At 42.7% G+C, this 13,508-nt stretch overlaps 1 protein-coding gene across 2 annotated transcripts in view; it reads right to left on the bottom strand.

Moving 5' to 3' along the window:
- LOC126474877 (structural maintenance of chromosomes protein 1A) overlaps positions 1 to 13,508 on the bottom strand; it is a 168,491-nt gene that overhangs the window by 97,594 nt on the left and 57,389 nt on the right. Inside the window, exons 8-9 of one of the 2 annotated variants that reach the window (XM_050102360.1) lie at positions 11,629 to 11,846; positions 4,089 to 4,302 (exon numbers count right to left, since the gene is read on the bottom strand). In XM_050102360.1, coding sequence (XP_049958317.1) covers positions 4,089 to 4,302; positions 11,629 to 11,846 — 432 coding nt within the window. The remainder of the gene's footprint in view (positions 1 to 4,088; positions 4,303 to 11,628; positions 11,847 to 13,508) is intronic. The other variant, XM_050102361.1, reaches the window with a different exon arrangement.

Here is a 13,508-nt window from a genome sequence, read left to right as displayed (position 1 = left end):
CCTCCTCTTGCTTCTCACTCAAGTACCGGAGAAGTAGGGATCCTGGGGAAGGGGGATGGGAAGGTTTTCCTGTCTTTGGGGCTATCTTCTTTCTCTTCTTTGATCTTAGCAACCATTTCTACTTTTTTCCTTTCTTACTTCTCATCTGAGTACTGGTCTATCTTTCCCTCTTTCCATATGCATACACTTATATTGCTGAAGTTCTCCTTATTTTCTGTGGTTTCCAATAACCTAGAACTTATTTCATATAAGTAGGCTGAAGAATCAGGCTACACACACACACACTTCCACATACACACACAACAATACGAAGACACAAACAATGGAAGTACAAATTAAAAGGATGTGAGGGCCATCAAGTGTTGTAGAGGGATAGAGAAATATGCACTTATGGTTGATTATTGTGACAGTTCTAAATCACCTAGTTACTTGGAAAAACTATCATGTAGATATTTATTAATATGTATATATAGGAAATATACGTATAAGAACAATGACGATTCTATATCGCATAGGTACATAAGGATATAAAAACTCTGACAATTTTACATCGAGTATACCTAAGTAGGAAGCGTGAATAAGGAAAGAGAACGTAAGCCAGAGAGACCAGTCTAACAAATATTCTGATGAGTTGTAGGATAGTGGTACTCTTATAACCTAAGTAAGCATCTTATATATTGAATAATGTATGTAGGCATGAAGTAGAAACTGGAAAAGTAGAATGGATGAGTAATGGAGGACTCTAGGGTATAAAAGAGAAGTATGAAAAAGTGAGTGTGAAGTAGACTTTCATTTTACCAGGTAATATTTAATTATAGTGTACAGAAAGGCGTATACTAGGGCAATGAACCATAAGGCTTACTCAAGAAGGATTGGGGGGGTGCACCCAGTGTGTATTGGATGAAAAGGACAGATAGGCAGACCTAAGAAAGGCTGACCTATACTGTACGGACAGGGGCACCAAGAAGGGGATTGACCTGTACCATAGGAATATAGGATCAACCCGTATGTGAGGTATAGATACTGTTTATAGAGGGGGAAAGGGCAGTATTGTGACAAAAGTCACAAAATTTTGTAGAAATTATTCTGGTAAGTTTGAATTCTATATTTCACTATCATTATTATGTTTTACGAGTGTCAATAGGAACACTTTTATTTTGCCTTGAGTTCCTCTGGATTAAAAGTTTATAAATAATAAGACCATTGCATACTAAAGAAGCAGTGCAAAGAATTAGAATAAAGTACACAAGTGTCAGGAACACCTGGAGTTTGCTATTGGAAATTGAGACAGAGTCCTAATGAATTCTGAATATTAGAAAAACTTACCAGATCACGATGGAATATTCGGGGTTGATGTCAAAATTGAGTGAGAGTAGAATATATGAAAGATTAGCTAGAGTTTATTCTAAATGAGTATAAAGATCTATGATGGAGTGTAATTGCTAGAATTGTCTGTGATATAAATTTATACACTCCTGGAAATGGAAAAAAGAACACATTGACACCGGTGTGTCAGACCCACCATACTTGCTCCGGACACTGCGAGAGGGCTGTACAAGCAATGATCACACGCACGGCACAGCGAACACACCAGGAACCGCGGTGTTGGCCGTCAAATGGCGCTAGCTGCGCAGCATTTGTGCACCGCCGCCATCAGTGTCAGCCAGTTTGCCGTGGCATACGGAGCTCCATCGCAGTCTTTAACACTGGTAGCATGCCGCGACAGCGTGGACGTGAACCGTATGTGCAGTTGACGGACTTTGAGCGAGGGCGTATAGTGGGCATGCGGGAGGCCGGGTGGACGTACCACTGAATTGCTCAACACATGGGGCGTGAGGTCTCCACAGTACATCGATGTTGTCGCCAGTGGTCGGCCGAAGGTGCACGTGCCCGTCGACCTGGGACCGGACCGCAGCGATGCACAGATGCACGCCAAGACCGTAGGATCCTACGCAGTGCCGTAGGGGACCGCACCACCACTTGCCAGCAAATTAGGGACACTGTTGCTCCTGGGGTATTGGCGAGGACCATTCGCAACCGTCTCCATGAAGCTGGGCTACGGTCCCGCACACCGTTAGGCCGTCTTCCGCTCACGCCCCAACATCGTGCAGCCCACCTCCAGTGGTGTCGCGACAGGCATGAATGGAGGGACGAATGGAGACGTATCGTCTTCAGCGATGAGAGTCGCTTCTGCCTTGGTGCCAATGATGGTCGTATGCGTGTTTGGCGCCGTGCAGGTGAGCGCCACAATCAGGACTGCATACGACCGAGGCACACAGGGCCAACACCCGGCATCATGGTGTGGGGAGCGATCTCCTACACTGGCCGTACACCACTGGTGATCGTCGAGGGGACACTGAATAGTGCACGGTACACCCAAACCGTCATTAAACCCATCGTTCTACCATTCCTAGACCGGCAAGGGAACTTGCTGTTCCAACAGGACAATGCACGTCCGCATGTATCCCGTGCCACCCAACGTGCTCTAGAAGGTGTAAGTCAACTACCCTGGCCAGCAAGATCTCCGGATCTGTCCCCCATTGAGCATGTTTGGGACTGGATGAAGCGTCGTCTCACGTGGTCTGCACGTCCAGCACGAACGCTGGTCCAACTGAGGCGCCAGGTGGAAATGGCATGGCAAGCCGTTCCACAGGACTACATCCAGCATCTCTACGATCGTCTCCATGGGAGAATAGCAGCCTGCATTGCTGCGAAAGGTGGATATACACTGTACTAGTGCCGACATTGTGCATGCTCTGTTGCCTGTGTCTATGTGCCTGTGGTTCTGTCATTGTGATCATGTGATGTATCTGACCCCAGGAATGTGTCAATAAAGTTTCCCCTTCCTGGGACAATGAATTCACGGTGTTCTTATTTCAATTTCCAGGAGTGTATAATGATTGTATAAAATACCATGTGCTCGATTTAAAGGGGGGGGGGGGGGGATATGTAATGCTTCGAGGATTTCGGAGTAAATTCTGGAACCACTCGGCCTTCCACTGTTTCGAACACCCGAAATTTAGAGCTGAGTGGGAGAAACAAATAAGCCCTACTGTGCATTGCCTATTTGTATGTAAAAAAGAGAGAGAGAGAGAGAGAGAGAGAGAGAGAGAGAGAGAGAGAGAGAGAGAGACCCAGCAACCGACCGGCGGCAGACAAGTACCTGTTGTACGGTCCACAGAGTCTCCATGTAGGGCTCGAGAAGAACAAGGAAATTTTATGTAGTATTCTGTGCTCTTTAGTGTCTCTATGGACTGTAAAAAGACTAATGAACAATTGAATATAGATTTCTATGTTCATTCAAGTATTGGACTCATTTAAGACTAGATACGTTTGAATTACTTCAAGTCTTGGCTATGAACAAAGAAAGACACATGTATGCTATTTGAATATGCGTAAATGAGTCTAATGTTTAAGGAATAAGTTAGCTTGCAGAAGTTATTGTCTGTGAAAGTTGAAAATATATAGTGATTGGACTGAAAAGTATTTTACAAGTACCAAAATTATTTCAAGGATAGAGGAGTATTTTAATAAATTCCTTTAACGAGCTATATTCTTCGGAGAAGAAGCTATTGGGAGATCGACGTAGCTGATTACCCAGAGCAGAGGATCGGCTACACACAACGTGCAAGTAAACTGAATTGAGAGACATGTGTACCTTGCAACCCAATACCACACTGTCTCTTGTCGTCCAAAAAATGTTAGAAGAGGTGACAACATTCCAGTTTTGTAACAGAACATACAGATAGTCTGCACCCTTACTTCAATGACTATAAGAAGGCACACAAAACAACAAAATTTAATTCATATTTCAGTATTTTCATTTGGTACTCAATGGTATATTGAACCTTGATGTTCTTACTAATTAATACTTTTAAATAACTCACCATGTATCTGTTACATGAATTGTTTCCATTCTGGCTTACATCTGGAGTGTTCACATTAACATTGTAATAGTGTTATAAGAAAAAAAGGAACTTAGCAATCTTTCATTTATTCTGAAAAATGAGATGTCACTTAACTTATCTGGGAAAACAAATAGCATTAAACTGCCTCTACAACTTAAAGCAGAAAATATTGGAACTTACAACTCCTGGATATAGTCGTTTGAAATTCTCAACAATTTCCTGCTTTTTCTTACGACGCGAATCCTCGTGTTTGTCCACACGAGCATCTCCGAGTTGTTCCACTACACTTTCTAGCTCCTTCTGTAGTTCTTGCACACGCTCCTTTGAAGTGCCAACATCAGACTGTAGATCCTCACGCAGACGGCGCTGATCTTCTAATGCTGATTCACTCGTTCTTTTCGAAACAATAAGAAATATTATCATCATAATGAGAATAGTTTCTTTAAACATACTTAAAATTAATACCGTAATCATTATTTACTAATGATTATGTAAGTCTCTCATAGTAAATTACATATGTCATAATTTGTCTTAAGCCAAGTAACAATACAAAGAACACACACACACATGCGAATTCATTTCTCATTCACAGAAAGACTGTTGCTGGGCTTTCCAAGGTCGAAGCACGATAGCTAAGTTTGTGTTAATCCATGAAATCATCACTAGGAAGTACCCTGTCACCACATTGACAAAAACTGTTGCCAATGCCTATAGAAATGTGCACTTTAGACAGACCTGGAGCTTATCGCTTCCTATAGGGGCAGGCAGGCTTACCTGGTCACAGTTTTTGTGTGTGTGTGTGTGTGTGTGTGTGTGTGAGAGAGAGAGAGAGAGAGAGAGAGAGAGAGAGAGAGAGAGAGAGAGAGGGTGTGGTGTGGTGTGGTGTGGTGTGGTGTGGGGTGGGGTGGGGGGGGGTGGGGTGGAAACGAGTGTAGGGTGGAGGGGGGGGGGGGGGTGCCTGTCCACTAGTCCTGCCACATTAAAAGACAAGATGGCATTAACATAATGAGCAATAAATTTTTGGCAGATTTGAAAATGAATTATTGGAGTATATTATGAAGCAACAACTGATAACTGAAAATTTAGTTCATTTTATAACCAGCCAGTAGAAATTAATTTTATATTTTAGAAAATTGGTTTGTGATATATGTTCAGAAGTATTTTAATTCATTCAATAGTTAGCTATATATTCTCAATGCTCCCACAACTTGGGAAAATTATTCCTTTTAATGTAGTTTCAAAAGGGCCTCTCCACAGAACGTGTTATTTTGCAATTCACAAATCAGACTATATAAAACTCAAATGACAAAATATGGTCAACTGGCATTTTCTGTGGCTTGTCAGTTGTCAAAAGCATTTGATTGTGCAGTTCATACAATTCTACTAGAGAAGCTCAAATAGTAATGGTATTTGAGATTTTGTAGGTAACTTTTTGTTGAACTAAAAGGATCAGAGTGTTGCATTAGAAAACCTAGCAAGTAAACACAACAGAAAAGCATCACAGAATGGTGATTAATCAGTACAGGTGTATCACAATAATTAACAAGGTGTCCGCTCTTGTTCTTGTTATACACAAATAACTAATCTTTAATCACACATCCAAGAATAATACCTAGTTTTCTTCGCTGATACTGTAAATAAAGTCTTGTGGAGTAACATCAACATCTGAAAATGTAAATCTTATTTCCTTCAAAATTAACAACTGGTTCTCTGCAATTGGAATGTCACTGAATTCTGTGCTGCACATGGCCATTACAAGCAATAAATGAAATACTATTCTAAATTCTTTGGTGTTTTTGTCGATAAGAACCTGAACTAGAAGTCACATTATGGATCATTTCAATGCTGTGCTAGTCATATATATGAAAGTATCACCCACCAATTAAAATGTATCTAGAATAAGGTAAATCATTTTTAAATGACAATCCTTTCATTCAACTGACAAAATGTTAATTCCAGATTATACTTCTGATCGTTTACAGTGTTCTGCTGAATATAACTGACTTTTGCCATGACCACTTGATTGATTCCAAGCATGTTACACAAAAGTCTGAGATTTTCTCCACACATCCACTTTCTTTCTAAGTACTGGAATAACCTCTGGAGCCAGGTGGCTTCTCAAGATTGACCATTCCCTCATCCTCAACACCAAGCAACAGTCAGGCTCTTCTATTTTCAATCTGGAACTTGGGTAATAGAGCAGTAATGTTCTACCTGAGCTTTAATCATTTCCTAAGCAATATCCTCCAAAATACTTCATTATGAAAGCTGAGATAACTTGTATTGACTTTCAGAATAGTAAGTGTATTAACTGCAGATATATTCTGAAGATCAAAGCAAATTTCATGATCACTTTTGGCAGCACACACCTCCTGACTACGGTTCCTCCTCAAACTACAACAGACAACATTCAAGTCTTTCAATGTCTCCGTCTTCCAGTATTTTGACATTTACATGTTACATATGCAAGAGCACAGCTGACAATTACCATCCAAATACATTATTGTAGAGAGACTTTATTCACACAAACTGAAGATGGGAATCAGAAGAGGGAGAAAGGTAGGAGACACAGAAAGGTGAGAGGAATAAGGAGATGGGAAGGTGAGGAGGAGGAGGAGGAGGAGGAGGAGGAGGAGGAGGAGAAGAAGAAGAAGAAGAAGAAGAAGAGGAGGAGGAGGAGGAAGTTAGGAAGGGGAGGAGAGGACATGAAGGTGCAGAGAGAGCAACCAAAATGGGTGGGGAAGGGGTGTTACAGGCGACCCAGTGGCAGGGAGGATGTTGGGCAACCCGGTGGGGGGTGAGGGGGCGGGACGGTGTGCTGGGAGACATGGTGGGAGGGGGGGGGGGGGAGGATGTGCTGGGCGACCCGGTGGGGGTGGGGGTGCTGGGCTACCTATTGGGAAGGGGAGGGGAGAGTGTTGAATGACCCAGGGGAGAGGGGAGGGTGTTGGGCAACCCAGGGAGGGGGTCCTGTGGGCGACATAGTGGGGAGAAGGGTGTTGGGTGATGGCAATGAGGGAGGGCATTAGGTGACACCATTTCAAAGGGGATAGGAGAAATCGGTGATGGGCTGGCAGACAACTGCATGGTGGGCAGGAGGATAGTATTCAAGCATGGGGTGGGGGGGAGGGAGATGGCGGCAGAGGGCCAGAGTGCGCCACATGGGAAGGGGTGTGGTAGGGAACGATGTGAGACCGCGCAGGGAGCAGAATGTGACCATACGGGTTAAGTGGGGAATGGCGTGTGCCCATGTGGGGGCGGGAAGACTGTGTGCGACCACACAGAGAGGGGGGTGGGGGGGGGTGGCCACATGGCCACACAGGGTTCCATGGCTGGGGTGAAACAGAAGGCAATCACGATGGGTTGGGAGGGGTGGGGGAGCGACTGAGGAGAAGGGGAGAGAGACTGAGCAACCAAGGAAGGAAGATGACAGGAGGGTGGAGACGTGGGGCTACAGTGGAGGGAGGGTGATGGAGTGTCGAAGGGTTGGAGGCAGACGGGCTACTGCAGAGGGGGGGGGGGGGGGGGCAGATGGAGTGCAACAGGGTTTGAGGGAAACGATTTGCAAAGGCAGGAGGGTGAGGGGGTGGGGGTAGAGAGCGACAGTGGGAGTGGTTGGGACAGGGAGGATGACTGCAAATTGGAAGATGGAAGGTGACTGCGAGGCAGGAGGATGGTGATGTAGGTGGCCATTTGCAGGGGAGGGGCGCAGGGCGACTATGAGGGGTGCTGATGAAGACATAAGGCGACAGGCGACCACATATGAGGGGAGGTGGAGCCGTTGGGCAATGGGCAAGCATGTGGGGGGTTGGGGGAGATGCTGGGCAAAACATACGAGGGGGCGACCATGCAGGGTGAGGGTTTGGGGGAGACAGCGGGGGTTATGTGTGGAGGGGGATACATCAGGCGGCCATGTGTGGGGGTAGAAGACCGCGGGCAAAGGCAACCAAGTGATGGCAGAGGCGGTGCCCAACATGTGGGTGAGGGACAGCTGGTGACCAAGTGGCAACAGAGTTGGGTCAGTGGCTTAAAGCAGGAGACCAACCAGAGGGCAGTTGGCCAGACAGAATTGTGGGACTCAACAGACATGTGGAGATTAGTCAGAACGAGGGGGGGGGGGGGGGGGGGGGTGTATTCAGCAGAGGGCGAGATCGCCAAATGGGAGGGAGGATCGCGAGATGGGGGTATTTGACGGGGGGGGGGGGGGTGTCCGCCAGATGGGGGCGGGCAGTTATGGTAGCCCTGCCTGTTGGACGGGGTGGGGAGGGGGGGGGGCACAACTGAAGAAAGGTTTGGAGTTTTAAGTCAAGTCCTTTCAACCAGAGCATAAGCTCAGATTGCAGAAAGATGGGGAATGAAATTAGCTATCCAATTTTTCATCCAGCCATCCCTGCATATGCCTGGAGCAATTAAGTGAATCTTGGAAAACTAAATCTGGATGTCTAGAAGGGAGTACAGAATGTTAAAGGTTGCACGGGGAGGGGAGGGGAGCAAATAACAGAGAGGTGCGTGGTACGGGGAGGGACATGTGGTGTGGGGAGGGTGTGTGGCGCGTGATGGGGAGGGGGCACACCAATGGTGGGAGCCAAAGTGATTGGGGGAAGGTAAGACCACTGTGGGGGGTGGGGGTCAGGCTGAGGGGGCTGGGAGTGAGTGAGTTGGGTGGTGGGGGTGAGCGAGAGACCAAGTGTGGAAGCGAGAGAACCAGTGGGGTCATGCAGACAGGGGAGGTGAGAGACAGTGCGGAATTATTCAGACGGGGGAGGGGGGGGGTGAGAGACCGAGCGGTGTCGGTGCAGACGGGGCGAGAGACCGAGTGGGGTCGGTGCAGAAGGGGCGAGAGACCGAGTGCGGTCGGTGCAGATGGGGGGTGGGGGGGGCTGTGAGTGTCAAGTGGTGTCAGTTGGGACAAGAAACTGAGCAGGCTTGGGGTAGACAGGGGGTGGGAGACCGGTTGGTGTTTGGGTGAGCAGGGGGTGGGAGACCTGGTGGGGTTTGGGTGAGCAGGGGGTGAGAGACTGACGGAGGGTCGGGCGGACAGTGGACAAGAGGCCAAGGGAGGCAGGGTGGGACCAAGCAGGGGTGGAGCATACAAGAGGGTATGAGCAAGCAAATGAAGACAGTGATATATTGTCATCTTCAACTTTTATAGTCCTGTCTTCCTCAGTTGCGTGTAATATTACGGTATATTAATAATTTTTACTTATGGACCGTCTGACAGCAACTGAATAAAACACAATTTTAGTGCCATACGCGTTTCGCCTTTATTTTCTGCAAGGCATCATCAGTGGCCTGGAATATGTACATATGTTAGCTATTTTATTTACATTTTTGTCGCGTATGGCACTAAAATTGTGTTTTATTCAGTTGCTGTCAGACGGTCCATAAGTAAAAATTATTAATATACCATAACAGTGATGTATTGTACCTGTTGAAGTACATGGTTCAGGACTCCATGATTTTGTAGAGTAGTTTTTGTTACTGAAAAACTAATGTCATTGTTAATCATATATTCTCTATGATTTCTCGCTAGAAAATGTGTAATATAAGATTAAGAGGTTATCCTGGAAATCTTTGATAAAAAAAGGGCATTATAGGTTCATACTGCATTAAGAGAGAACTATATGAAATGATCAACAGAGGCATAGACGTGCAATTACTTTTATACTATACAAGGTACCAGTCTTCATAGATAAGAGTTATAAAAATCCCAAGTCATGCCTTTTATGTGGAAAATGAATATTATGAGATCAAAAAGAGATCAATAAGGATTAGAATGAGAAGGGTGATGTAGATGTCTGTTAAGATGATCTAGTTATTAAAAATAATTACCTAATGGTGCACGACAACAAACATGTAACAAATGTCAAACAATTATTTCCTTAATGTAACAGTGAAACCCAAGATGAAAAACTTACATTATACATCAATGCAGTATATGGGAGAATAAGCACCACAACCATTCACTTAAAATCATACAGTCAATTTGACTTCACTCTAGCAACTACCAGGAAAATAATGAATTTTCTTAAAAGTAAAACTACTCCAAGTGTTGATAACATTTCAAGCAAAATATTAAAAGTGTGCTGTTTTGATAAAACTACTGTATTTTGCCATTTATGTAATCCTTCACATTCACATTCACAACGTGTATTTCCATTCAGACATACAAAATATATCCTCATAAAACTTGTTCTACTACTAACTTCCTTCCCAAAATGTTTAGAAGAACTGTATCTGCAAATATGGGATTCAGTGTTGTAGCTGGGATTCCAGACGGGTTGCTCCACTGAATTTGCCATCTATAATTTAATCAACTGAGCATAAATGAGTTACAAAATTTTCCTACTACAATCTTTTGAGATCTGTCAAAGCCATTTGAATGTACAAGTCACACCTTCTCTTGGAGACTCTTATAAATTCATAGCTTTCACAGTACAATGACTATGCACTTCACTTTTAATTATTAGGAAACAAAAAACGATATTAGTTGGACATGTTGACAGCGTCACAACTGAAACAAAAAAAAGTACGTTTTTGTTTAACAGTGGGGAAAACCATCCACTACTTCTTGGTGCTCTTGTGGGTAATATTTCTTACCAGACTTGCTGAAGCGGATAACTTCCTTTGCTACATAAGCTTAAGAAAATATGAAGTTTTCAAACTCCAATCCACTAGATCAAAAAATGCTGCATTTTTAACACCACAGACATTTCAATCAGTAGCTGATGGTAACAGTTGGCAGTCAGAGCTTTGTGGTGATGGTGACAGACTGGTAGAGCGTACCAGCAAGCTATGATCCTAGTTAGAACTAATACTTTTGAAATGTAAATGCCACATCTAATTATACTAAAATTTCACCCAAGGGCCATGATTGGGGAAAGTGCTAACAGGGCTGATTCAATAACATTTTTCCACACAAGCAACGTATCATATAGCCCCCCCCCCCCCCTCCCTCCCTCTTCCCATCGCCCTTTTCCCTCATACACTTTCACTCATGTCAGTTTTCACTACTAATTGTGATACATACTGTATATAAATCTTGGACTTGGGTGGTCCTGGGTCCCAAGCAGCGGCTTATGTAGCTTAGGCCTTAAACGAACCCAAGTTGCTATGTGTATGATGCAGCACCAGCAAATTTTGCTGCTGATATAAGATGACATCTTACACACCAGTAAGGTCTGTAACTTTGTCTGCAAGATCACCTGACCTCATTCCTCTGAATTTTATTGTCAGGTGTCATCTAAAAAGTGATGTGTTCAGCACATCCATTGGTAAGGGTGTAAAACTAGAGCAAATGAATCATACAATCTTAAAAGATCTACTAGACGATCCAACAGTTGTTTGAAAGAACTATAAACTCACTGCAGAGACAAATGCAATACTGCAGTAAAATGCAATGCTGACACAAGGAAGAGTTTCTTCAATAAGTGGTTGTTTCCGGACCCATGTTTACTTGAATGTTATTGCATCCATTACTGCAAATTTTCAGAAGTGTCTGTTTTTGATATTAATTATGACACAGATCGTATAGGCATAGCAGAAAGTAGTGTTAACTGATAGTAAAGTCCTAGCACAAACCTAGGAACGAACTACAAAAGTTTTTGAATTGTACTCTGATATCTATCCACTGTGATCAATCTCTGTTTCATGCAATTTAAATTTCAGAATTAAAATATAAAGCACGTCACTAAAAGAGGCAAGAAGTTATGATACCTACTTTATATGTTCTGCCAGCTTTTCAATGCGCTTCTGTGCTTCATCTTTCTCGTGTCCCTTCTGACGTAAACGATTTTCGATTTCTGCCTTCTTACGATATTCATTATCGAGACGATCCTGATCTGACTTTTGTTCTCTATTTACTGAGTCGAGCTGCTGTAAATACATGGCTGACCTCTTGCCAGCCTCCTCCTTCAGCCTGTGGTACTCTTGCACCTGCTCAACATCAAATAATAAAAGATCTCAGGCTCCACGCCTACATTATTTATTAAATTATCTGCCAGATCATTATTACAATGTAAAACCTTGAGAACAAACATGGCTAAATAACAGAAAAGAAATGCAAATATCTATTTTTAGTACATAGGCACAGAGAATCATAACAATAAATCACTACATTCATTTCTGTGAATCAATGACTACAACATTAATCATAAATGTAGCAAAAGGTTAGTAATTAAGTAGGAGAGTTTTTTTTTTTTTTTTTTAATTTTTGGGTAGACATACAAATGAGACTCTCATAGTCAAAGAAAAGATACAGGAGATTATTAACCAGGTTTCTTCATTAAAATATGCCCTTTGTGTATTTTGTAAGTCCTAAATGCAGAGGGAGCAATACTTATGTCTATTTCAATTTGATGTGTATTTATTACATAATAATCTGGGATAACTTGAAGTTTTTAGAAAGGAAGTTGTTTTACAGTGCCATAAAAGTAATATGCGCTCTTCATCCAAAAGTATCATGTAGGTATCTCAATTCTTATTATTCCACAGAACATCAAGTAACATGCCATAACCTCAATCAGGTGAAGGCTGTACACACTGACCAAGTACTACAATAAAAATAGTAAGATTGGATGTTAATTTCAAACTAATAAAATACACTTAAGTACGTCCTCAGCTTCACACACATTCTCTTGCATTCTTCATTGTGATGTTCTTCTCTACTTCGGTCCAAGACCCACTTAAACCTGTTTAATGTAGTGAAGCCTTTTTCACCTCCCACAATTTTAACTCCCTCTCCTTCATCCCCCCCACTACCCAACATTACCAAATTAGCTGTTTCTTGATGCCTCGAAGTATCCTACAACTGATCCATTCTTTTAGTTGTGATGTGGAATTTCATGTTGTGAGACAATAAACTTAGGAGACAATAAATTTCTATTCTGTTCAGTGCTTCCTCATTAGTTACCTGGCCTCTACATCCAATCTTCATCATTCTTCTGTAGGACCAACATTTCAAAAGCTTCTTGTATGTTCTGTTTATATCATCCAGGTTTCACTTCCATACAAGGCTATACGCCGGGCGAGTACTTACAGAAAATACCTACAAACACTAATATTTGTAGTACATGTTAAAATATTTATCAGAAACACTTTACTTGCTAGCACCAGTCAAGTATTTTGTATTCTCTCTACTTCAACCATTTCAGTTATCCTGCTACTCAAATAGCAAATGTCATCTACTACTTTTGGTGTCTCACTTCCTAATCTAATTCCCTCAGCATGTTGCCTGAATCAATTCAACTATAATCTATTTACCTTTGTTTTACTGTTGTTGTTGTTCACCTTGTAACCTCTTTTCAAGATACTATCAATTCAGTTTAGCTGCACTTCCAAAATCTTTACTGTCTCTGAAAGAATTACATCACCGGCAGACCTTGAAGATTAATTTTTTCTCTCTAAACTTCACATCCCTTTCAAAATTTCACCTTAATTTCTTTTACTGTTTGTCCAAAGCAAAGACTGGCTAATATGAGGTACAAAAACATTATCTATTACAGTTTAAACTGGGTATTATACAGATATCATGTTACTGTACTCGACCATTCATTGAGATAATTAACCTGAATTCAAGTTGTTTACTGCTTTTCTCTTTCT

This window comes from Schistocerca serialis, chromosome 4, assembly GCF_023864345.2.
Source record: "Schistocerca serialis cubense isolate TAMUIC-IGC-003099 chromosome 4, iqSchSeri2.2, whole genome shotgun sequence".
Taxonomy (NCBI): domain Eukaryota; kingdom Metazoa; phylum Arthropoda; class Insecta; order Orthoptera; family Acrididae; genus Schistocerca; species Schistocerca serialis.
The sequence above is the reverse complement of the archived record's forward strand: the minus strand, read 5'-3'. Positions and strand labels throughout refer to the sequence as shown.